General features: G+C 39.2%; 1 protein-coding gene across 3 annotated transcripts in view; it reads right to left on the bottom strand.

The window, feature by feature from the left end:
• LOC110972007 (vascular endothelial zinc finger 1-like) overlaps positions 1-27725 on the bottom strand; it is a 71662-nt gene that overhangs the window by 6138 nt on the left and 37799 nt on the right. For 2 of the 3 annotated variants that reach the window (XM_051958336.1, XM_051958337.1), the window contains exons 3-5: positions 6580-6649; positions 5785-5953; positions 478-519 (exon numbers count right to left, since the gene is read on the bottom strand). In XM_051958336.1, coding sequence (XP_051814296.1) covers positions 478-519; positions 5785-5953; positions 6580-6649 — 281 coding nt within the window. The remainder of the gene's footprint in view (positions 1-477; positions 520-5784; positions 5954-6579; positions 6650-27725) is intronic. The other variant, XM_051958338.1, reaches the window with a different exon arrangement.

Below are 27725 nucleotides of genomic sequence, written 5' to 3'. Positions count from 1 at the left end.
TTGGGCTTATTGACTACTTCTCACTTTCTGATACAGTGGGGTGGACAGTTTGTTGCTCGGTCATTTGTGATATGGTCTTTACTGCAAACATTCAAGTTTGATTCAAATGTTTGTAGTTATAACTGGTATTTATGAAGAGTGAATCAATCTGGTCAAAGTCAACACATAAATGGCAGTTTGGTAATACAAGATGACCTGTGATCAACAGTCTGGTAGTGTGCATCAAGCCTGAGTGTTATGGTCCAGTTTGTGGTTAATTTAAATGATCTACTGATCCTGCTTCATGAAATTTAACCTTACATTAGCAAAATCTATATTTGAAAAACATAAAAACCTTAATTGCACCAGTCCTCAGAGAAAAAAAAGTCTCTGTAGTTAAGTAACGTCTTATAACATGAAGAAAAACTGGCCACTTGTGTTTTGCAGACGCTTGATAATTGAGTGTTCAGGGGTCTTTGCTACTAGCTACTGGATTACCTTTTCGTGGCCCTGAGTGGTTCCACTGCCAGTCACTTATGCCTATTCAGAAATACAGACACATATGGGGTTACATAAGCACAGGGCAGCAGCACTATCATCTCGGGGTCACTTAAGTTGTGTGTATAAGGGGACGAGGTATAAACATTTACAGGGCTTCTCTGCTTTTCATGGAGTCAAGCAAAACTACTATTACAGCAGTGACTGAAAAGTGGGGAGACTGGTTTAGTTACAATGGTATACCAAACACGAACACAGAATGTCACTCAAGCTAACTGCTTTACCCTTGTGGTTGTGTTGCATTGTCTATTATGACTTTACAATGATTCTCCAGAGCCACAGAGGATGTTATACAACTACCCTCATTGGTGCCACTGAGTAACTATGCTCTAGTGTATTATGATGGGAAATTAAAGACGGCTTTACATATGTTTTATTTGTGATTCTCCGACTTCTTTATAACTTGGGACTGCTAGTGTTTTCTGTCAGGCAAGAGCAGTGTGCACAATGAGGGAGACTGTGAAGGGTGTTCAAAAAGCACACTGCGCACAAAGCATATTTTTGATATTTACATTTGATCAAATCAACACCTCTTCCAAAAGCAATGATGATACAAATACGCAATCCTGAGGTTCTGCACAGTTTATTACTTCATAAGAATACCAAAAGAAGGCAGTTTTAAGAGTAATAATGGATAATCAATCCCCACCAGCAAATCGTCTTCATTTTCCAATGGAAAATATTACAAGTAACTAATGAAGAAATGTAAAGCAAATGGGGCTCAATTTTAGCTGATGCTATTTCTTCAACTACCTTCAAGACACAGTTTGCCAAAGTGGGGGGACTCCAGTCTTTGTGTCAATTATGGCTGTATTCATTTATTTTAGTTTTTTAATCAGCTGACATGTTTTCATGCAGCCATAAGTATTACTGCATTGATGCCAGACAGGTAAAATAAAGATTAATGAGGGATTTCTACCAGCTTTATTAACTCACAACAATTAGGTAGCCTATATTGTTGTCCTTGAGCCTCTTGATGATGACAAGTTCCATTCAACTTAATAGTTTAACTAAAATGATCTTGCTTACTGTCAAGCCATAATGCACAGCAGATTTACAGATTAAAATGTATGCATCAAGCAGCAGGCTGTTGTCCCTATGTGCAAATCAAACAAGCTGTTTCAACTATTGTAGTCTTTGTGTTGCAAATCAAGAGCTGTGCTAGAAACTGATGCACTGGAAACAGTTCACGCAGCCCCACGAAAAATCCTAAATCAGTAAAAACTTTCTCTCTGCTCCCAACTCCCTCAGCACTTTACCTTCTTGCCAGTGTTCTTCCCTCAGAGTGCCCATGCAGAACAGTCTGACCACAGCTACAGATTCCATGTTTTCTTTATGTAAAGATTAAGTAACATTTGGGGATTTTTAATTTAAGTAGAGATAGACATAAAAGCCTTTCACATATGCACTCTATTAGGATACTCAGACAGCAACTGAACAGGTCGGCCGCATGTGTAAATGTACACCCTGGTTGCTTAACCCTTTAAGCTTCAGTCAATTCCAGCCGTTTTCAGTACAAAAAAAATCGCTAATATTCTATTTTTAAATTTAAAAAATGACGAAAAATACAGGGAATATTGGACGCACATCGCAAGGTGCATTTCCTTGAAAACGACCGACTCGTGGATTTTATACCGACTTCAGGACATGTTTTAGACAAAGTAGTTTACTGGCTTGTGTTGTCTGGATGTAAAAGGTTGGATTATGGCCGTTTTTTGTGGAATCTTTTTTTCTGTGTGTAATAATGAACCCGGAAATGTGAGTCGCGCTGTGTGCGTTGAAGCCGTGTATAGAGAACGGATGGATGAATATTTGTTTTTGTTGGACAAATGTGTTTTTCTCACCCGCTGTGGTAATCACATCTGAAAGTGGTTTATACCGGCGGATTCATGAGAATCTAAGCTTTCCATCAGCGTATAGTGTTTGTATAATCAGGTTTGCAGCCGTCGGACATTCTTGAAATTCCTATGCAAATTAGTAGGTGTACCGCCGGCGGTACACCTACTACGCACTGAAGCGTAAAAGGTTAATCATAGAAATCACGCCGGCAATCTTGCAAGGTCGAACCAAGTAACTAGGGCTGCAACTAACGATTATTTTAATAATCGATTAATCGGCCCATTATTTTTTCGATTAATCGATGAATCGGATAAAAAAAAACATTTTTAATTTCCGCCTCTTTATTCAGAAATAGAAGATTTGGAATGACAGAACAAATAAGATCATTATAGTGAAGCCTTTGTCTTCAACCATCGAAAGAGGCCTCACGTCAGTGAGGTTCATGTTGAGGATGCTCACTCAGACAGCTGCTTGCTGTGGTGGACATGTCTTTCTCATCATAATGCCTGTCAATGCAATTCATCCTGCCTCACTCCAACACAGACCAGTGTCTTCACTCAGATGTTGTCAAAAAATTAAAATTTGAGGCTTAATATTTAAATTATTACCAGAATAGTGTGCAAGTTACATTTATTTGTAATGCATATTCAAACCCTGCTTAAGCTGATGAAAGTGAAATAAAAAGTATCTCTCACAGTCACACACGCCCTATCTCTGTCATTAATCAGTTAATAAGCTAACCCTAGCATCAGACAAGCTACTAGAGAGACTGATATTACGTTTCCTCACTTTAAAAACGGAACAAATGTAGGATAATGCAGTGACTTAAGGTGTGTGTGTCCACTAGATGCGACACATCGCATGTGGCCGGTTGGTGTGTTTCCAGCTGCGATCCGGTGTGTTTACCTGCAGCTCATTTGAATAAAGTAAACTCGACTTCTACTGTCCTCAAACATCTAAACTAGCCGTCGGTGAACTAAAACCAGGACAGGTTCAGCTGCTGCACAGATTATTTCTCGCCCCAAATGCTTTAGAAATACTTTCCCCTGAAGTATTTTCGAAATAATAAAGAAAGTTTGCGGCCGAGCCGCTGTGTATATCAGACTCATCTACCGGACTGTCAAGCTGAAAACGCGGTCACGTGACCACGTAGTGGCCCGCTCGTGACCGTCCGTCGTCACTGCAATTTTCAGATGCGTGCATTCGCATGTAGTGGACACGCAGCATGTCTTTGTTTTGTGAAGCGTGGCATGCTCTCATACTTTTGAGGACTTCGGTCAAACTGTTTTCTCCGTGCTGGTCATGTTTCATTTGTTGAATTTACTTCCCTTTGAAAATACCTCCTCTGATCTGCCTCCACCTCGCTCTGTTCAACTCGCTCTGCAGGTGAAGTAGATGGCTCCGCGACATGACGAGTGACGCATGAATCACGCGACACAACGAATCGATAATGCAATTCGTTGCCAACGTTTTTAATAATCGATTATTATCGATTTTATCGATTAGTTGTTGCAGCCCTACAAGTAACATTTCCATATTACTTTCAACATGGCACAAGTGTGAACTAAGCTGTTACATTAACGGATAGACACGCACAGACAGCAGTACTCTGAGTTCTGACTTATTTTAAGGATCTTTTCCACATTTTAGCACCAGGATTCATCGAAAAACATCACAGAGGTGTTTAATACACAGTTTGTGTGCCAGAATCACAACACTTATTTTCCATGCACTTTGCACAACAATTTTACATCTATTAGGAAAGAAAAAATGTCCACAATAATAAAATTTCACTGTGATGAAAATGCATATCAACAGCTTAAACAATAATAATACTCACCAATATCGAACTGAATCCAGGTATTTCTCTGCACAAAATGTTAAGAGGAGCTGAAATGTGTCTGAAATGACTGGCTCTAAAATGTTTAATACCTGCTTAAGAGAGTGAAATGAGCACTAAACGCACTCTCTTAAAAGCACACTAAACAACAGCACCAGTAGCTAATTAAATTCTTATAATTATTAACTATTGACAAGCATAGATCAGTCCAGACCAGGATCCAACGGCAGGTCATAAGGTAGTTTAGAACTGTTTCTTCATAGTTTATTATAAACCTGCAGCATCAGACAGCAGTACGATCTAAGAGTAGCTCCAAAGAGAGAGAGAGAGCTTTGTGCATGGGGCAACAGTAGTAACTTTATTAATAACGTTTAAGTACAAAATATCAAAACATGGACAAATGGACAGGTGAGCTGTCACACAAAGTCACAATTTATCAGCTGCAGTTTAATATTTTGTCACATTGCAGCCATTCTCAGGTTGAGTCCTAAACTTTGAGTTTCCATTTTCATCTGCAATAAACTGTGCTGTTCGTTATCTGGAAACGGATTAGCTGCTATTAGTTTAATTTTAGTCCACTAAAATTATTATTATTATTGTGTACCATACATCACTTGATGTATTGACTCGTCTCACGTGAAAAACAAATGTCAGTATTTAGTACTCAGGTGGGTATGTGTGAATGCAGCTGTGAGGAACATGTGTGGATAAGTTGCCTATGTGTGAATAAGGTTTTAATGACAGAATGCTGTCACTTTAACGGATTGAGTAACCCACAAATGTTCCATGTTGCATGTCTGAAAGGGGGGATATTGTTGTGATTATGAGCATGACGTAGAAGAAATAATTTGTTTGAGATTTTCATGCTCACACAAACAAGCATTAAATTTTTTAGAATCCTACTTTATTTGTTCATCATTATCCACATCTTGCTTATTTTGCAATATTTAGATTGAGCAAAAGCAATTTTATTACCACAGAATTTGTCAATGTAAAAAAAATCAAATTTCAACCTTCCACAAAACAATCAAACAAACAAAAAGTATGATAATTGTAGTTACCACGTGAAATTATTTTGTCTTAATTTTGTGAAGTTTACTGTTTATGTTTTTATTACACTTACTGTCACATTTGTTCCACTTTCTGTAGTTTAGTTCCACTGTACATTACATCACAGGGGTGAATTAGTCAAGCACTGACAGGTAGCCCATCAACATCTCTACTTATAATTTAATAACTAACCATGTATACAATTTGTGAAACACATTCTGGCAAGTTCACAGATATGTGACTTAGATGTTTTGTTACTGATTCAAGCACAGTTTCACATGCGTATGTATCTGTTGACCACACTTGTGTGTATAGTGCTTTGTAATTTCCCTCGTTTTCCTTTATTTCTATTGCTTACAGCCAAGATTCAAGTACTAATTTTATGCCATCTAATATGAATATGTGTGCTGGTATGACAACAAGGAACCTTGAATCCTTTCTGTTACTGCTTAAGTATTAATGAGAAGAGGGAAGTATGGAAGAGCTTTAAGAGAAGGAATGAAAGATATGTGACTTACCTTTATTGTTACACGGGTTGTTGAAGCTGGCCTGGCCATGTGTCTTCAGATGACTTGTAATGTAGGCAGCACTTAGCATTTTGCCACAGATGTTGCAGGTCACTTTGCCTTCATGCCTGATCATGTGGGAGCGCAGACGGTCTTTGGTAGCAAAAGCAGAGGTACAGGCCTGAGAAAAGCAACCAGTGAATTTTTTTTTTCAAACATCTGGAGAAAATGACAATGTGATTGCAATTCCAGTTTGACGTAACCAAGAAAAGGACATTAGAAAGTTCCTTCTATACAAAAAAAAGTAACATAGTTATCCTTTGACATAAACCAAGGCAAACACAGGAAAAGATCTGCTTGGCCAAAATGCAACTCGGTGGACAGTACATTTCAGGATCATCCTGCTCTGCTGCCTCTTTTCTGTGATCAAAGTCAAGTTTGTTATTGTCAAGTTCACAAGGTTTGCGAGTGATCAGAAAGCTATGTTCTATGGACTGATTTGTCCGCGGCACACCAAGCTACATTACAGCAATTCTTGTTGTGAAACATGGGTCACTGAGTAATTTCAACTGACTAGAGGTCTGTGCTGTGAAACTAGCAAAAAAGTGTGATGTAAAATAAAAAACTAAAACACTTGTACACATGATGAAAAGACTGTCTAAGCAGTAGTTTCAGGGTGGCAGCTCCGGTCTAACCAAATCTGGCCTTTGGAGTATGCAATGGTGTTGCTGCTGAAATATGACACAAATCTAAACTTAGAATATTCATAATAGCACTACGCATAGAAGACCCAGTCATGACTCTTACCGTAACTTGGCACTTAAATGGCCTCTCGGAGGAATGGACATGCTTGACATGACAGCTTAGGTGATCAGGTCTGCAGAGTGAGATAAAACAAGACATAAAAGATTAGAGCTGGGTAATATGGTATAATATGTTATGATACAGATAGCAGTCATGACCTTGACCATTAGATTTGGTAGACAGATAGCATACATTAATGCATGTGTCTCCACTGGAAACACAGATGTAGGAGCAGTGTGCATTTTGCAGGTTACTTTGTCTAAATTTTTGAGTCTTTTGCTATGAGTACTGTTCGTTGAGAAGCCTCCTCTGTTCTGAGAAGTCTTTAGGCCATTGATTCTCAAATTTTCAAATTAATTCAAGTTCAAATTTCAACTAGTCTCATTCATACAAGTGCATGATGACGAATAGGCTGTTTTGGTGTCTCTCTGACTGACATGGGTAGCAGCGTTGAAAGTTGTACTTTTCTCCTTGAATGGCTCTGTCAGTTTGTCCCTGTCTGATGTGTGAAAAAGCTGTTCTCTTGTTGAATTCAGCTGTTGTGCATTTCATAGATGAAGTGATCTGCAGCTGATAATTCAAAATAACAAAATGGGGAGTGAGAATGGGAAGTAACAGGAGGAGACTGCTGGTGCAGGCAGGTAGACTGACTCAGTAGAGTAGGAATAGTAAGACATTCAATTAAAATGGCTAAGACAGTGCTAGGCTTACAAAATTGAATATTATTCACATCATCTTGGTTTCCCACAATTATATCAACAAGATCAACTGCAGCACTGACATTTAAAAATAGATCAAGATAAAATCGTTTCTTCTCACCTTTCGTAAACCGGACATTATAATGACTTGTGCCACTCTTTTCAAAGTAATTTTTGGTCAAACGCCTGTCTGAGTATGCTGCAGTGCCCTAGCAGCATCTATCGCAGCCTACATGTGAGGTGTTTAGAGAACAACAATGAATTATAGTTCATTGTCATTCCCTAAACACCTCTACAATCTCTACATAGATGTTTAGTAAAATACACGTTCAGCCTGTGCTCAGTTTAAAGAAGTAATATCAGACAATCTGAGGTAGGTGACACCCTGAAAATATTTTCTCATTAAAATATTTAGTATCACGTGTAATTTTCAAGACTTGTCCAGGGTGTTTCCTGCCGTCGCCCCAAGTCAGCTGTGATAGGCTCCAGCCCCCCCACCCCCCGCGACCCTAATGAGGTTTAAGCGGTGTATAGATGATGGATGGATGGATGACATTTTCAGTCTTTCAGTGCAAATCAATGCATAACCATGGTATTCAAACTGAGACAACTACGCGTCAGCATGCAAGGCCAAATATTGCCATGCTGTACGAAAGAAACGGGTGGGGAGATGCAACTAACTCATGTTTTGATGTTACCATACTATGTGCAGCAAACTAAATGGCAGTCGAGAGATTCCAATGACTCATAAACTGATGAATTTTACTATGAAAGAATAATTGAAAATCATGTGTCTTTGTCACAATAAAAATAATTTAGAATTTTGTTTCTTTTCTAGATTCATTACAAGTCTTCTGGAAATATGACAAAAATCTACTGGGTCAATAGTCATCTTAACAGCAACGTTAATATTGAAGCAAATCAGACCCATCCAATTTTGAATTTTTAAAAGCCGAGTTGAATTAACGGAGTTTTTTGCATCAAAAGTATGTATGCGATTTTTTATGCCTGAATTTAGCTCATCAAAATTTTAAAAACTAATTAAAAATTCAATGTGTTCAAAACTCACCATCAAAAAATTGTTGACATCCGGGGACTTGGGCATAAATAATCGATCCTGGACTAAATCAAACCAACGGCCAGCCAATCAAGTGACGCTCCTCTGGCCATGTGATGCCGACTGTTGACGGCACAGGACTGTGGTTGGCTATGACAACCAGCGGTAACGGCGGCGCTTTGGTAAGTGCACTAACCCTACACTTGTCAGCTGTGTCGTTTGTTTTTGGGAGAGTAACTGGTAATGCATGACATATTTGTTAAGAACAGGATTTTTTAGATAATACCTGCAAGGAGCTTTTAACAACATGCCCCTGTTACAGTTTTGCGAGCGCAGCTAAAGTTGTCCAAATGTTATTCGAACGTTTATTGTACAGTGAGAGTACAGAAGCACTAAATCTGAGTTTATGTTAAAGTTTGACTGACCAAAACAGTAATAAGGCCACACTGACAACACGTTCAGCAGCTGGGTAGTTCTGGAAGCCAGAGGACTGAGGGTACAACTGCGTCAGAGCTACTATGCGCCTTGTTGACATAAACTAATCTGGTAATTAGGGTCCAAGCACGAGCTGTGCGAAGACCGTATCAGTGTTTCCCCTCCTATATGACCGACAAGGCGGGCCGCCTCGCTGGTATAGGCCACCGCCTCATTACATTTTTGCTGACATTGCCACCTCACTGGTCCGCGCCAAAAAAAAAAAAGAAAAAAAAGAAAAAAGTAATGCTAAATATTAGAAAGCATTGACACATAAGTCCGGTATATTCGCCGCTGAAATCAACAAGCCAGAATGGCAGCCTTTTCTCGCCGTGGCTGAAGACAGCAAGGCACATCCCCATTGGTCGGTAACACTCAGTTCTCGTATGACATCCCGCGAGATCATGTTTCAAATGTCGGTCGTTCCGATTGGCAAACGTTCCTAGCGTCAACAAGCATGGCGGACAAGAAGCGGCAGCGCTCCATCGTTTCGTTTTTCGGGGCTAAAAGCAGGTGTGTATCACAGACATGTCAAATTAAGTATCAAAACTATCGCATGTCATCAAAATAAAGTGAGCAACGCAGTGTAGGCATCGATCTCGCTTCCTTTACTGAGTTTGCTTACTGTTTTGTTGTCCGCGGCGATACAAATTGACAGTGACTGCAAAAATGGCTCCCGTTAAAACATTCAGGCACGACAAAACCCATTCTCACGAACGAGACAAATGATTTCAACGGAATATAAAGTTCCTAGTTTCTTTTGATAAAATGATTTATAGAGTGCCCGAAATTATATCATTCAATGGCAAAACAAATTCTGTGTTCAAATTCTAGTTCTGTGTTCAAAAAGGTAACAGTTTTGAAAACAGAACTAACTCCTTCAGAAAACCAGTTGTTAACCCAGAGTTGAAGTTTTCTTTCACATTTCTAAGTAAAATGAAGGTCATGACATAACCTTTTTATTATAAATAAAAATGAAGTGGGAATTCGGTACCTAACATGTAGTTGTTTTTAGGAAAAAAGTAAAAGTCACCACTTGATTCCAGATTCAAGTCCTTTGTCATCTTTTTCAAATTTGTAATAACTGAAGTGGCATTTTGGAATGGCTTGTGGAAATCTGACCAGAATATAATAGACTAGACGAGTTGACATGTTTTGATCGCAAGGACAAGTGGGTTTATATTTGTCATATTTTCTCCCAATCACTAATTTTTAGAAAAGAAACACGAAAATTTTATTTAATTTAGTTTTTGAAAATGGCTACAAATACAACAAAATGTGCTCCAAATTGTGCCAGAATGGCCCATTTTGCATCTTGATTTTCAAATTTTTTCCGCCCCTTGCCTACACCCCACCACCTCACAGCAATTTCAACCCAGGGGAAACACTGCCCTATTGAAATCCATAGGTTTATCATTGCTATTTTTTCTGTTGCATTTAAAATTGAAAATTTGGTGGCCTAAACATACCCCACAATGCGTGAAACTTTGCACACACATCAGGACCGGCGAAAAATTTTATATTTTACGGGAATTCCACGTTTGTGCCAAAATGGCTCCATGTTGCAAAATTTCAAATGTGGTCATTAGCCTAACTGACAGGACATTTCATCAACAGCTACAATATTTGCTAAGCATATGCAGCATATCAGGACACACGAAAAAGTGGATTACAGCCATCATCTAAACCCAACAGCCAGTCGGCCATCTTGAATTAGCTGTGAAATCTATTTAAGATGAATTCCTCATCGGTTGTAAGTCCTCAAATGTAGCCTGCATATTCAAGAGGTCTGTCTGATGAAAATTTGTCATAATGTTCGACAAAAGTCATAGGGCGTGGCCATGGCAGCCCACCAAAACTATTTATTTTTCGCCATGAAACACAGTGATGGCTTTTCTTGCAGGATAAGCACATTTCTAAGGACTAAGTGTACATATTCTTCATATACATTAAATACTTGAGCATCTCATAGTGGTACAATTGCTTTGCACTGCAGATAATGTATCTTGGTACAGCGTCCAAAAAGCTGGCATCAACCACTCGTACTGTCTTCCAAGAATCTGTGGAGAAGCTTGGGTTTCCTCTCAGGCAGATATGTATTTTGTTAAACTAGAAATGTTTGCAGTACAATACATTGCATCACGTCATACCACCCACACAAATCAGATTAATTTTGTAATGATAATTTTTTTCTCAGATGTCTCACTCACTTTCATTGACTTGTTTTCATATTTAACCCATACCATGTGATTTAACCAACATTACATCTATGTTCTGGGAAAGTGGTATGCATCCATTTAGGGTGCATAGTGATCAAGGGGTATAAAATGTGGACGTCGCATGCCTCATGTTTACTGTGGTGGCACTGGACAGGGCAGCTTCACATCTTGCAAAAGTATACACAATCAACTGTTTGTTGAACAGAAGAGATAATCCTAAATCAAAGTAGCCACCTCATAAATGTTATGTTTCGGTAGTATGTTAGCCTTTAACTATGAGCAGGTTTATTCCAATTTATAATGTTATGATCCAATTTTAAATAGTTATGCATAAGCACAAAACAAAGAAGAAAGGCCTGCTTTTAATCAGTAAATTTATTAGATTATAAGTCTATTTTGTGTACTTGTTGATAAAAATGCTTCATAAAAGACACCTTAATGATGTTGTCTTTTAATTGTTTAATTAGTCGTGTGAGAAGTTGAGTGTCAGTTAATTTTTTATATGAAGTGAAAATATATTTTTAAGCAATTTTATAATTTTCCAAGAATGCGCAACTGTGGAGAGACCTGTGGGTGGCAGTAACGAGCAGCTACTATAATGTTCTCCACTGTCTTGAAGAGGGATTCCTCAGCATTGCCAACATGGCACACCTATTTTGTTGCCACTAAGTGTTCTTGCCACACCTGCAAGATGACCTTGATACTTTTCACAGTATCAACATCATCTAATAAGAACGTAAAGCACATGACATCAACTGGCTGTGGGTGCTGGATCATACACATCACCCAATTCCTGGACCAGAAAACACAGAGCTACATGCAAATATAATGTGATTTTAATGAAAACATTAATTCTGATGACTTCCGGTGGCGCTATCATGTAAGACAGACGTGTCGGTGTTGGCTCCCGTGAAATCAGTGACAATTTTACTAGTTAGATGAAAAGTAATACGAACCCCATAAGCTGAGTGACATAAGATAATGGCTACAACAAGACTCAATGCTGGAAAACAAGCTTCGCAGAAAGAGTTGAAAGATAAAAGCAATACACCGCAAGCTAACTTGGAAGCTAATGCAAGCTCCACTGCTACAGCTAACCAGATGAGCATGGCTGAAATTCTTCGAGAGCTCAAAGAGCTAAGACAAGAAAACCGAGCAGCTTTTTGCGAAACCAAGGCTTCGCTGTCGAGGGTAGAGGAGTCGGTAAACGCTGTTAAAGAAAGAATGGACAAGCTTGAACATCGTGCTGATGAAGCTGAGCGTAGGATTAGCTCAACTGAAGACACTAGCCAGCGCAATGAGAGGGCACTCCGATACTTGCTGCGGAGAGAGGCTACTTTAGCAAATCAATGTGAAGATCTACAAAATAGACTACGCCGTAACAACCTGAGAATCTATCAGGTCCCAGAGGAGAGTGAGAAAGAGGACATGATCAGGTTTGTGAAACAACTAATTAAAACTACGCTAAATTTCCCACAAGAGGATGTGCACATTGAGCGGGCACACCGAGCCATTGGACCAAAGCATTCCGACACGCCGCCGCCGCGTTCAATCATCATGTGCTTCGTGCACTAAACTGTGAAAGAGGCGATCTTACGGCAAGCATGGGCTCAAAAACAGGTGAGCTTTATGGGCAAGGCTATATATTTTGACCAAGACTACTCCCCCGAAGTCCAAAGGAAGAGAGCGCGGCTGCGGGGTGTTATCAAACAACTTAAGGAAAAGGGAATTCAGGCCAGATGTCGCTTCCCTGCGCAATTACGCATCAACCTGGATAGCGGTGTGAAGACCTTCCCGACCCTCGTTGACGCTATACCAACACTCCAGGAGATGGGCATCCCGATTCAAGTCAGCGAAAGAGAGAAGATTAATAGAGAGTTTTCCAGGGAACCTTGGAGCCGATGGGAGAGCGGAAGAAAAGGAAGAGGAGAGTCCTTGTCAGACGCGGACTTAAGAGCTTATATCTGAGGTGGTATGAGAAACTCCGTTTAATTATGTCACTTGACTACGTGTAAAGGTATGAAAATTATCTTAATATTGGGGTGATATAATCCAAGTCACTGTTACTCCATTTGTTTTTCCTTTTCATTATGTGTGTGTAACCATGGGGGTCTAAATAGACCGCATCTTGTGTTATGAGACCCGTTATTATTATTATTATTATTATTATTATGAGTTTATTTAAGAAGGGACCATGTACAATATTAAACATAAATGTTTCCATTTGATGCATTGTACCAGAGATAGCTTTAAGCTAATTTTCATCTGCAGTCCCCCAGCAAGTCACAATAAAATCACATTACGTTATAAAAAAGTACATGACCAGTGAAACAAAATATTCCACCCACACACACACACACTTAAAAGCACAGACACTCACACAAAAATGCCAATTAAAAGAACATGGTAGACTAAAATACATGACAGTGAATCAAAACATTATACACACACACTCTTAAAAGTCGACATGTACACACAGTCACACATAAATGACAATTAAAAAGACATTAATGGTTGCAGTTCTGAGTGCTCTTAAGCAGGTTTTTCAGTTTGTTTTTAAAACTGCTGATAGAACTACAGGTCTTAATGTCATCAGGCAGGGCATTCCACTGAGCCGTAGCTTTTACAGAAAAAGCTGACTGTCCAAAGGTGGTGCATCGAAGAGGTATTGCACAGTCAGTAGTGGAGGATATCCTTGTGGATTTAATAGACTTTGACAAGCGATACTGGACAAACTGTTGCAGCGGAGGAGGGGCCAAACCATTTAAAATTTTAAGAACAAGACACATATTTGAAAATATTTTGAAAATCCTGATCTGGGATTCTGCAGGCGACGTCTGACGTTACGGTGAGCGTATTGCGTCATTTCCTGTTTCAGCACTGTGTCGTGTTGTTAGCATGGCTTCTGCCTCTTTCTCTCCCTCTCCCATTGTATTTGGCCCCAAACATCTTAGAAACTCGCTTTCAAAGCAAATAGTTACTCTGGATGGCATCACATTGGCCTCCAGTACTACTGTGAGGAATCTTGGAGTTATTTTTGACCAGAACATGTCCTTTAACTCACACATAAAGCAAGTCTGTAGGACTTCCTTTTTTTTTACCTGCGTAATATTGTAAAAATCAGGAACATTCTGTCTCAGAGTGATGCAGAAAAATTAGTTCATGCTTTTGTTACTTCCAGGCTTGACTATTGTAATTCCTTATTATCGGGTTGTCCAAATAGCTCTCTTAAACATCTACAGTTGATCCAAAACGCTGCTGCGAGAGTACTGACAGGAGTTAGCAAAAGAGATCATATTTCCCCTATACTTGCTTCTCTTCACTGGCTTCCTGTTAAATCCAGAATTGAATTTAAAATCCTTCTTCTGACATATAAAGCTCTTAATAACCAATCTCCATCATATCTTAAAGATCTGTTAGTACCATATTATCCTAGTAGAACTCTTCGCTCTCAAACTGCAGGCTTATTTCTTGTTCCTAGAATTTCTAAAAGTAGAATGGGAGGCAGAGCCTTCAGTTATCAGGCGCCTCTCCTGTGGAACCTGCTCCCAGTTTGGGTTCGGGAGGCAGATACCCTCTCTATTTTTAAGACCAGGCTTAAGACGTTCCTTTTTGACAAATCTTATAGTTGGGGCTGACTGGGTGATCCACAGGGGTTCGGCTTGTGTCTTCATTTGCACAGCTGACTCCCTCTTGGACGTCCCTTCGTTCTGCCCCTAGTCATGCTGCTATAGGCCTAGGCTGCTGGGGGACTTGTCTTGACGCACTGAGCCCTTCTCTATCTACCTTTACATTTAATATGTATACCGTTATTGCAGTACATTCACTCTGTTTCCCCCTGTGCTATTTCTCCGAGTGTCCCTGGTCCCAGAGCTGGATGCTTCAGATCTGCGGTCGATGTTCCACCAGCTGGTCCAGTCTCCACCATGTCCACTGTGGGATGCTGCTGCTGACCTTCCTCCAGCCCTCTGCTTCCAACTCCCCTTTTCCACCAGTCAACTCTGCATCGCCTTCACTATACTTGTTATGCTAACTTACTTACTGTTTGAATTTTACTGCTAGCTATATATGGAGTATGTTTAATGTCAGAGCCGTACATCATCAGAGTAAACTATGAGTCAGTTTTCAATGTTAGCTTATACTTTGTTTGGTTCACATATCCTGTCATGCATGTATCCAAATGTGTGTTGTGTTTTCCTTGCTTTCCCACCCCTCCCTCTTCTCCCATCCCTCCCCCTTGCCCTCCTCTGTCCCTCTCAACCCGCCCGGCCAGCAGGCAGATGGGTCCCCCCTATATAGAGCCGGGTTCTGCTCGAGGTTTCTTCCCTGTTAAAAGGGTGTTTTTCCTTGCCACTGTCGCCTTTGGGCTTGCTCTGGGGGTCAGGCATATGGGTTCTGTAAAGCGTCTTGAGACAATTTGACTGTATTTGACGCTATATAAATAAAATTGAATTGAATTGAATTAAAATAACTTAAAATTTTCAAAACTCTGTAGACGATGCTTATCTAAAATCCTGCAATGGTGATATTGCGTTGATTTTTTGTCCAGGATTTTCAAAGTCTGTTTGTAAAGAGACTCCAGTGGTTTGATGACTACCTGCCCAGCTTGTCCCCAACATGTGATACAATATGACAGCTACAGGGCATCAGTCTCACCAGGGAAATTTGTGTTTACTTTGGTTTGTGATTTTGAGCGCACTTTGTGCAACCTTTCCGGAGCGATGCATGAGCCACGCCGCTCTGCCCGAAGAACACCGGGGGCTATTTTATGTTGGACCACGTATTGTGATTGTGATCACATTGGGTTGGTTTAAACAAACTAGTCGAGATTTTGGGAGTCATGTTCTTGTTCATGTTCAATCTTTGTTTTTCATTTCCTTGACACGTTCTTGTCCGCGCTTATTAAAATGTAAGTTATACAATCCATGGAAGAACTAGATATGAGACAATACAGAGAGATGACAGACAGTGGTGTTATAACTATAAAATAATCTCATTACGACGGAGTTAAATATTATTAGTTACAATGTCAAAGGACTGGGCCACCCTATTAAAAGGAAAAAAATATTAAATCAATTAAAATCACTTAAATGCTCTATTGCTCTTCTGCAGGAGATTCATTTAAATGACTTGGAGCACAAAAAATTAAAGAGGGAATGGGTAGGACAAGTTTGTTTTGCAAGCTGTCCAAGGAGCAGGACAAGAGGTGTGGCAATTCTTTTCAATAAAAACATTTGCTTTGGAATACACAAAGAAATTAAAGCTGCAAGCAGCGTTGAACGGGTCCTCGCATCCTTGCTGGTCGGCGACCCCAAGCATTTCCACCAGGCAATGCTGCGACTGAGAGTGTATTTAGGCCCATGAATGTCACGAGGGCTGGATTCTGAGCACACAGGTCAAATTTCAGGCAGATTGGAGCATGTTCAGGCTATTTATGCAGCACTTTCTGTCCATCCACCAGGTGGCGCTATCTTTGTGACTGTATATTGGTCTATGAAACTCATCAGGACTGGACTGTGCTCAAACATGTAAAGTTTGAGGCAGATTGCAGCATGTACAGGGGATTTACACAAGACGTCCTGCTTCATGGCGTAACATGAAAGTTCAGTTGGCTGCCATGGCCACACCCTTTGAGTTTTGTGAACAATTTTCACAAACATGCAACCTGAAGGCGTGTTTTATATTTTGTCCCAATTTCAGGTGTTTTGGAGCTATTACCTGTGAGAAATCAATTGTGGAAAATGACCAAAAATCTGACATTTAATTCAAAATAGTGGACTTCCTGTTGGGTTTAGAGAATGACTCCAAGAGACGTTTTTGTTTACACTGACGTGCTACATATGCATGCCAAATTTCATAGTCATAGGTGAAAGTCCCTGTGGAGGCTATTTTATTTAAATGCTGTAGGGGGCGCTATGGCACATGCTGTGAATGTATTTTGGCCTATAAATATGATCAGGACAGGACTGTGTTCAATCATGTGAGGTCTGAGGTAGATTGGAGCATGCAGAGGATAGTTAGATAACACTTGATGTTTCATGGCGAACCATCAAAATTCGGGAGGCCGCCATGTCCACACCCTTTGACTCTGGAAGAATCTTTTAATAACTTTTGATCATGACATCGTGTTGTATATCCTGGAAAAAATTGAGGTCTCTTTGAGTTAACTCCTTGGAGGAGTTCGCTCTCAAAAATTAAAAAAATAGAGAAAATTTATCCACGTAATTCAAAATGGCGGACTTCCTGTGGAGTTTAGGGGATGGCTCCAAGAGGCTTTTTTGTGTGTCCTGGTGTGCTCTGTAGGCCTCCCAAATTTTGTGGATCTTGGTGAAACATGCTGCCGGGGCTGTTTATTAAACATACTGCAGGGGGCGCTATAGCACATGGCCTGCAGAGATGCATACAGTGTTATTCCTTGAAATGACTGTGATGTGTGTGTAAATTTTGGTGAGCTGTTGAATATTCTAACCCTGTCAAAAAGTACTTTGTTTGTCACAACAACAACACGTTGCCACGGCAACAGCATTTTATCAAACGCTAAAATCTTCACACTTTGGCATTGTCAGGGGGTGAAGACTGGGCTGACCAGTTTCCAGAAGGATATGACAAAGTTTGGAGCAATAATAGACGCAAATGTAATTTCTAAACTACTTGTTACCAATAGGTGGCGCTATGACTTTTTCTAAATTTTTCAGTGTGGATGTCCTCAAAGTGGTTCTGGTGTCCAGCACATGAAGTTTGGGGCAGATAGGATCCTTTGCAGCTGAGCTATGAACACTTCAATTTTCATGGTGAAACATCAAACTTTGCCGTCCCGCCACAGACACGCCTTTTTATCACACGTCACCATTTTTTCTGGGATTCATCATCAATGTGTTCAGGCTTATGTCGCCACATCTGAGGTGAATCTGAGCAACAGGCTAAGAACAGTACATGAAAGTCTAAAACTTGTCAAATTCTTGATACCACGAGATGGCGCTGTGACTGTGAATGAATCTTGCTATATGGATGTCATCGAGGCAGGTCTGTGATCATACATGTAAAGTTTCATTCAGATTGGAGCACGTACAGACTATTTTTGCAGCACTTTGTGTCCATCCACCAGGTGGCACTATGTCTGTGACTGTATAGTGGTCTATGAAACTCATCAGGCCTGGACTCTGATCAAACATGTAAAGTTTGAGGTAGATTACAGCATGTACAGGGGATTTACACAAGACGTCCTGCTTCATGGCGTAACATTAAAGTTCAGTTGGCCGCCATGGCCATGCCCTTTGAGTTTTGTGAACAATTTTCGCAAATATGCAACCTGAAGGCGTTTCTTATATATTTTCCCAAATTCAGGTGTTTTGGAGTTATTGCCAGTGACAAATGAATTGTTGAAAATGACCAAAAACACCAAAAATCTGACATTTAATTCAAAATTGCTGACTTTCTGTTGTGTTTAGAGAATGACTCCAAGAGACTTTTTTGCTTGCACTGATGTGCTACATATGCATGCCAAATTTCATAGTCATAGGTGAAAGTCTGTGTGGAGGCTATTTTTTAAATTCTTTTAGGGGGCGCTATGGTAGGTGCTGTGAATGTATTTTGGCCAATAAATGTGATCAGGACAGGACTGTGTTTAATCATGTGAGGTCTGAGGTAGATTGGAGCATGCAGAGGATAGTTAGGTAGCACTTGATGTTTCATGGCGAACCATCAAAATTCTGGAGGTCGCCATGTCCACACCCTTTGACTCTGCAAGAATCTTTTAATAACTTTTGATCATAACATCGTGTTGTATATCCTGGCAAAATTTCAGCTCTCTAGACCTTAACCCCGAGGAGGAGTTCGCTCTCAAAAATGAAAAAAATCCAGAAATTTTATCCACTTAATTCAAAATGGCGGACTTCCTGTTGAGTTTAGGGGATGGCTCCAAGAGGCTTTTTTGTGTGTCCTGGTGTGCTCTATAGGCCTCCCAAATTTTGTGGATGTAGGTGAAACATGCTGCCGGGGCTGTTTATTAAACATACTGCAGGGGGCGCTATAGCACATGCCCTGCAGAGATGCATACAGTGTTATTCCTTGAGACGACTGTGATGTGTGTGTAAATTTTGGTGAGCTGTTGAACATTCTAAGCCTGTCAAAAAGTACTTTGTCACAAAAACAACGCGTTGCCACGGCAACAGCATTTCATCAAATATCAAAATCTTCACACTGTGGTATTGTCTGGGGGTGAAGAATTAGCAGACCAATTTTCAGAATGATATGACAAAGTTTGGAGCAATGATGTGTGCAAATGTAATTTCTAAACTGCTTGTTACCAAGAGGTGGCGCTATGACTTTTTCTAAATTTTTCAGTGTGGATGTCCTCAAACTGGTTCTGGTGTCCAGCACATGAAGTTTGGGGCAGATAGGATCCTTTGCAGCTGAGATATGAACACTTCAATTTTCATGGCGAAACATCAAACTTTGCCGTCCCGCCACAGACACGCCTTTTCATCACACGTCACCATTTTTTCTGTGCTTCATCATCAGTGTGTTCAGGCTTATGTCACAACATCTGAGGTGAATCTGAGCAACAGGCTAAGAATAGTACATGAAAGTCTAAAAAATGTCAAATTCTTGATACCACAAGGTGGCGCTGTGACTGTGAATGAATCTTGCTGTATGGATGTCATCAAGGCAGGTCTGTGATCATACATGTAAAGTTTCATTCAGATCGGAGCATGTTCAGGAGAGTTAGACAGCATTTCCTGTTTCATGGCGAAGGATCAAATTTCGACAGGCCGCCACGACCACACCGTTTAACTATGGAGGAAGATTTTGATAACTTTTTCTCAGGAAGGTCTGCTGTATGTACTGGCAAAATTTCAGATTGCTCAGACTTTTCCCCTAGGAGGAGTTCATCATAGATTTTGTACAGTTAACGCATGATGGCGCACTTCCTGTTGGGTGTAGAGCATGGCTGTGATTGACTTTTTTGTGTTTCCTGATGTGCTGCATATGCCTCCCAAATTTTTTAGCTCTCGGCCAAATTCCCTCTGAGTTGGCCTAATACCACTTTTTAAAATTTTGTAGGGGGCGCTATGGAGCCATTTTGCCACACACCTCCACATGCCCTAAAAAATATGAAATTTTTCGCCAGTTCTGATGTGTGTGCAAATTTTCATGACTTTTCGAGCATGTTTAGGCCCTCAAAAATGCAGTTGTTCTGAGAGACAAATAATAATAATAATAATAATAATAATAAACCGTAGGGTTTCAATAGGGTCCTACGGCACCGTTGGTGCCTTGGACAGCCGGTGCCCTTGCACCGCCTGTCCTCGGCACCTCGGTGCTCGGACCCTAATAAAAGATCCACAGGGCAGATATGTTGGGGTTATAGGTACTTTGGAAGGAATTAATGTAACAATTATCAATATATATGCGCCAACTGAGGGGGAACCCTCCTTTACAGAGCTGGCAGCAGTTGTTGCAAAAGAATCAAGAGGCACCATTGTTTTGGCGGGTGACTTTAATTGTGTTTTGGATTTGAAGCAAGATAGGCTACCTCCAGATCATGGTGCTCCGAGCAAGAAAACCAAAGCAGCTAAATATCTAATTGAAGAGTTAGGACTCATAGATTCATGGAGAGCATTTAACCATCAAACCAAAGATTTCACCTTTTACTCTAATGTGCACGGATCATATTCTAGAATTGATCTGCTTTGTATATCAAAACAAGATCTTTATAAAGTTATAGAAGTTAAAATTGAACCTATAACGTTGTCTGATCATGGTCCTGTTAGAATGTCACTGGCTTTGCATAAAGACAGACATTTTAAATCCTGGAGACTAAATGTCTCGATGCTGAGTGATGCAAAAATCCATAAACAATTAAAAGAAACTATAGAAGAATATTTTTCGCTAAATGATAATGGAGAAGTATCACCATCTGTTTTGTGGGACAGAGCCAAAGCTGTGTTAAGGGGCAAATGCATTGAATTAGTGATTCAATTAAAAAAGCACAGGCTGGCAAAACAAACACAATTAGAAAGTGAAGTTAAAAGGTTGGAACAGCTGCATAAAGTTCGTAGAGACAAAACAGTGCTGTCACAGCTTAAAGAACAAAGAAACAACTTAGATAAACTACTGACATATAAAGCAGAAGGAGCTATGCGATACACAGGACAAAAATATTATGAGATGGGCAATCGTGCCAGCCGATTGCTAGCCTTTCAGTTAAGAAAGGCCCAAGCCAGTCGTGTCGTACACAAAATAAGACATCCCTCAACAAGAGAAGAAGTGATGCACCCAAATGAGATTGCAGCGGCTTTTAGGGATTTTTATGAAAAACTCTACTCACCAGAAACTGTACCCACAACTCATGATATGGATCATTTCTTCAATGAACTGACTTTGACAAAATTGACGCAGACAGAAGCAGAGGATTTATCAAAGCCCATTACAACAATTGAAATAGAGGAGGTCATTAAATTGCTGAAAAATCAGAAAAGTCCTGGAACAGATGGGATAAGTGGGGAATTTTATAAGGCATTTATAAAAGAACTTACCCCAGTATTATGTAACATATTTAACTATGCGTTGAAGGAAGGAGACCCACCACAAAGCTGGTCAGAGGCCCTAATATCAGTAATATACAAGGAAGGAAAAGACCAGAAAGAATGTGCATCATACAGGCCCATCAGTTTATTAGGGAACAATGTGAAAATTCTTGCTTCAATTTTGGCTAAGCGAATGCAGGTTTATATAGGTAAAATTATTAATTCAGATCAAACGGGCTTTATAGCAGGGCGGCAAGGTTCAAACAATATAAGAAGAGCTTTACATATCCAATCTACTGCCAAAAACTCTACTCACCCATCAATGCTTCTCGCACTGGACGCTGAAAAAGCATTCGATAGGGTGGACTGGGGATATTTAAATTACACAATGGAAAGATTTGGATTCAGTCCCACCTTCATCAGTTGGATTAATACTATCAACAAAGATCAAATCTCAAGAATTAGAGTTAATGGTTACTGCTCTGAGTTTTTCAAGGTTAAACGGGGAGTAAGACAAGGTGGCCCAATCGCGTCAATCCTGTTTGCTCTCAGCATTGAGCCCTTGGCAGAATGGATGAGGACAAATGATCAGATAACCGGGATAATCGATAAAGGAGGAATACAACATAAAATATTCGTATTTGCTGACGATATACTTTTGTACATTAACAACCCATTATTTTCAATTCCTCCACTTATGCACTGTCTTGGCAGATTTAGTAACATATCTGGCTACAAGGTACATAAAGAAAAATCTGAGGCAATGATGATCTCCGGACAATGGCCATGTCAATTAAACTCCAATGTTAAATTTAAATGGTCAAAGGATGGCTTTAGATATTTGGGAGTTATCTTAACACCAGACACATCAAAACTTTACAATTTAAATTATGGAAAATTAATATCAAGTTAGAAGTGATTTAGACAGATGGCAGATACTCCCTCTATCTCTATTAGGGAGGATAGAAACGATAAGAATGAAAGTGCTACCTCGATTTCTTTTTCTCTTTAGTTCTCTTCCAATTACAGTGCCCCATGTCACTTTCAAGCTCCTGGACAAGCTTTTATCCAAGTTTATTTGGCAAAACAAACGACCCAGGGTGAGACTTAAAGTTCTTTCCTCCTCAAAAGGTAAGGGTGGCCTGGCTCTTCCACATCTTAAAAGCTACTACTGGGCTGCTCAGCTAAAGGCACTGGTCACATGGTGTAAAATGGACATTGATACAAAATGGTTTCAGTTAGAGCAGGGCACAGTCTTAGACCAATATCAACTCTCTTATTTTTGGATAGAAAACAACGGAAGAAACTTAAAATACAGAATGAATGGATCACATTTACTCTAGATGTTTGGGAAAAAGTTTGGAAACAACTTAGATTACCACTAACTTTGTCCAGAGCCTTAAAAATAACAAGTATAACTGATTTTTACCTGCAAAACAGGATGCAGGCTTTTGTAAATGGGACAGAGGACTAAAAATGATAGGCCAACTGTTTTCAGGTACTACCATTAAATCATTCTCCCAAATACAGCAAGAATTCAACATTCCAAGCAACAATCTTTTTAGATTCTTCCAAATACGTCATTACCTTGAGAAACAAAGAATTTGACCAAATTAAAGCTCAGCCGATAGATTTCGAAAAGTTCTGGATAGAGGTTGTAGAAGACAAAAAAAACATTTAAAAAAATAATATCAGTCTTATACAAAAACATACGTAGTGAACTTGATGACTGCACATTGGATACAAAAAACAAATGGGAATTGGAACTCAACAACATAATAGAGGATATAGATTGGGAAAACTCATGGGAGGATTGGCATAAATGTCTTAGCAGTCCAAATTGGAGAGAATTTAGCTGGAAATTAAGAATGAGATTTTTTAAGGCTCCTATTATTTTAGCTACCTACAATAACGACACTAGCCCCCTCTGCTGGCGAAAATGTGGACAAATTGGTGACTTCTCACACATGTTTTTGGGAGTGTCCTGTACTTACTGTTTACTGGGAGCAGGTGATAAAGGAGATAAGAAAAGTTGTAAGTTTTAATGCAACGTTGGCCATTCCACGGGTCATATTGTGTGGTGCTATACATGAAGGTTGGGACAAGGATAAAGCGTATATGTTGAGAGTGCTAGTGTTGATTGCACATAAAATCATTACTATTAATTGGCTCAAACCATACCCCCCAACACTGGAACAATGGACTCAAAGATTAAAATCTGTAAACTGTATGGAGGACATTACATCAATACTAAGACTGAAAAGAGAGATATATTTAAGAAAATGGTCCTCTGTAATAACTTATTTGGAGGCTGGAATGTAGATTGCACTATTGTTAGTCGATTTCTCTATTTCTTTTCTTGTATTTCTTACTGTCTGTAATAAGAACAAAAGTGATTTTGTTTTTGTGAGTGTGTGACTAATTGTCAAGGAATGGTTTTAATAATTGTTCAATAAAAGTTTTAAAAAAAACATTGATTCTTGTGATTTAGCGATTATATTAGAAGGCAAGGAAACCTAACATTTGAAAGTGTTTTTCTATCCAGATAAATAATATTGCATTAAATTCACAATTTTGTCCCTTTGTAGATCACAAACATTTGTGATATTGAATGGGAAAATAGTGGATTTCCTCATAATTACCATTCAAGCACCATTGTCCCAGACACAGAATGCCCACTGACTTAAGAACAAATGGCAGCTTTAAGAGACGCAGTTAACCCGGGAACTGAATCTCAGTCCTTCGGCTGTGACATTTTCGGTGCTACTCTTCGGTTTTGTGAACAGTTTCTTTCTTTGTGAAAAATGGTCAAAGAATCAGAAGCCCTTCACTGTAAGACAATTTCTGACAACAAAAATCTACAGTAAGAAGTCAAAGGATGTCTTTCCTCACCAAAAGAGTCTTCCTTACCAGAGTCAGTGAGAACTTGGACATGACTGCATAATTGCTACTGAGAAATAGTTACAAGCAAAAACTTCAGTATTATTTTCAGACAAGTTATGGCCTGTGTTACAAACACCTGAAAGACCAATGTCAGAATTGCAACAATGGTCCATTTAAATTGTAATCATATATTGAAGTTTTTCAACAGTGTAATTCCATTTCAAATCATTATGGGCCTTCTGTTCGACCATCTCCAACTGGCTTGAAATTTTTTTCTTAACATAAACTATGGATATTCAGAAATGTTTTGTGTGAAATATTTGCTTAATGTGTCAAATACTTTCTTAGAATTTTTTAAAGTGGCCTGTAGACCCAGTTTCAGTGGGTTTTTTTCCTCACATTGAGGCTGTCTGAATGCCAAAATCTCAGGAACCATAATGATAAAAGCTTGAAATTTTCACTTACTTTCTATTATCACAAAAATAAACTTAACACTTAAATCTTGTTCACATAAGCATATCAGATTGCTATTAAATATATGTCGAGGCATGAAAATTTGTCATTAGAAAAATCCCAGTTCATTTTTCACTCCTGCTTTAATGCTGTGATTACATGTATTGTTCACCAGAAATATTTTTTACTTCAGATACATTAAATGTACGCCAGAAAGAGGCATACTTGAGCCAAATAACTTGTCAGGTGAGTTGGGAGAACAGGTAGGGAAGAGAATCCAACAGTGCACTTAGTGTTGTCAGTCAAGCATAACTGACTATATTAGCACATATAACAAATCTTGTCTTGCAAGTGCAAACACAGGCTACGATGTCACTCTTAAAAGAGGTGTAGTCCTTGTAGTGTCCTGGGATCCTCAAAGTCTCATAGCAGGTGGAGGCTGTGAGGTATACAAGAAAAACTTGGTACTGTCTTGCATATTCTCACCACGTCCCAAGAAAGTGCAATAGAAGATAATTTTGGCATTCAAAACTTAGATTTTTTTCATTTTATCAATTACAGTTCACATTAGCATAACATGACATCGGTTTCTAATGGTTTTCCGAAATGGGTACATATCATCAAATGATTCATCTCAGGATGTACCTTCTTTAATTTGCAGATTTTTATATCTATAATACTGGTAAGACGTAGATCTTACCAGTATTATAACAAACATTAAATTATGTCTGTCTGTCATGGCTTATTATAAGCAAAAGGCGGAACATTGTCCTTATAAAATGACAGCATGCCAAAAATATGTACACATAAGGCTCGCATTTGAAGTATTTTGTGGGCCTCTATGTCTTTCCTTGGTCATTTCCATCTGTAGTGATGGTCTTTAGGGTTGAAGAGCTGAACCACTCGCATGATCTCCCTGTCTCTACTCTCTGCATAACTGTATCCAAGAGTATTCATTTGTTAACCACAATCAAGTCTACTTTATCCCATCCAAATGATACCAATTTTATTGACAAACAAAGTCATCAAATTGCTTGAGGGATGGCTGAGTTCTTTTATTTGGAGTAAGAGGTTAAAAATGTCAAAACTTCAAAGACCTTGTTCTGATGGAGGTCTTGACATGCCTAACTTCAGAAACTACCAGTTAGCGGTACATTTAAATGTGATTGCACAGTGGTCCAGGACTAATCCCACTTCAGTTTGGTTAGATATAGAATCTGCTCAATGCAATTGCCCTCTCTATAATCTTCTGTTTGTGAAAAGTGAAGTTGAAGAATTGTGCAGTAACCCTATTTGTATAAATACTGTCAAGGCTTGGAAAATGGTTCGTAAATTGGAGAAGAATAGCAACACCTCTCCTTTTACTCCAATCATAGATAATCCAGATTTTTTGCCTGGCTGTAATGATCAAGGTTACAAACTTTGGATGGAAAAGGGTCTTAAAAAGTTAGGGGATCTGTTTGAAAATCAGGAGTTAATGTCTTTTACTCAGGTACAACAAAAATTTGGACTACAGAAAAAAGACTTTTTCAGATACCTACAAGTCAGACATTTTGTTATCAGAGACAACACTGAAAAATAATAATTTGTCTATTGTAGAGAACACACTCAACACGTTTACTGGCAAGAAATCAATTTCTGTATTCTACAAAGCTTTAACTTCTACATCTCCCTCCTCTTCTTTGACTGTAAAGTTAGCGTGGGAAACTGACATTGGCATTCAGATAGACCCTGATGTTTGGTGTGAAATATGGGAAAAAGCTTCTAGAATTTCAGTCTGTAACCGAACCAAGTCGATTCAATTTAGAATCTTGCACCGGATACATACAACTCCTGTGCTTAAAAACAAAATGGACCCAAATTTCTCCCCCCTGTGCTGGAAATGTAAGACTGAAGTTGGTGATTATTTTCACTGTGTATGGTCATGTTCACAGATACAAAACTACTGGTCTACCGTGGTCAAAGAATTGTATTGTATTTTCAATATAAACATTCCTCTGGATCCCAGATTTCTTCTTCTGGGCCTTGTGGACTCACGCATTCCCTCAGGGCACAAGCGACTATTCAATTTGTTGACTTTTACTGCCAGAAAGAATATATTATACTTTTGGATCAAAGACTCTGCTCCCACCAAGAGATCATGGCACAATCTCACTATGTAATGTATTCCCAGTGAATACATCACATGTATGCTTAATTCTTCTACAGATGCTTTCTTTCTCATCCGGGATCCCTATCTGAAATTCATTGGACCAGTCTTGGCTTCTCATGTACTTAAAGGATTTCCCTCTTAAGTGTGTGGGGTTTTTTGTTTTTTTTTTTCTTTGGCTGACACTTTTTTATTTATCCATTTTGTAACAATGTCCCTGTGTTCTATCTGAGCAATACGTTTGTTTGTCTGTTCAGTTTCTATTAAAAAAAGACACAATCACGTCTATAATTGTTAAGTAACAGTGAGTCATATGTGCATTAACTAAAATTGCAAACTGCAAAACAGATCCAGATTTTCCAAAATTTTTAAACCATCATTGTATCCTCCACCAACAGGCCATCTATGCCAAAGTCATGGGGTTTGATCATGTCATGACACCTGTCATAAGGATAATAAATTCTATTTGCGCAAAGGCCGAACAACATAGAAGTTTCAAGTCATTTTTGGAAGAACTGTCATCAGAATATGGTGATCTTTTGCTGCATACAGAAATCAGATGGCTCAGCAGAGGAAAAATCCTGCATCGATTTTTAGCACTTCTGACTGAAGTCAAAGCTTTCATGGAAGCAAGGGAATAGAATAGAATAGAATAGAATAGAATAGAATAGAATCCCGTTATTCATC

The sequence above is a fragment of the Acanthochromis polyacanthus genome, chromosome 13, assembly GCF_021347895.1.
Source record: "Acanthochromis polyacanthus isolate Apoly-LR-REF ecotype Palm Island chromosome 13, KAUST_Apoly_ChrSc, whole genome shotgun sequence".
NCBI lineage: Eukaryota > Metazoa > Chordata > Actinopteri > Pomacentridae > Acanthochromis > Acanthochromis polyacanthus.
This window is presented reverse-complemented; position numbering and strand designations above follow the sequence as displayed.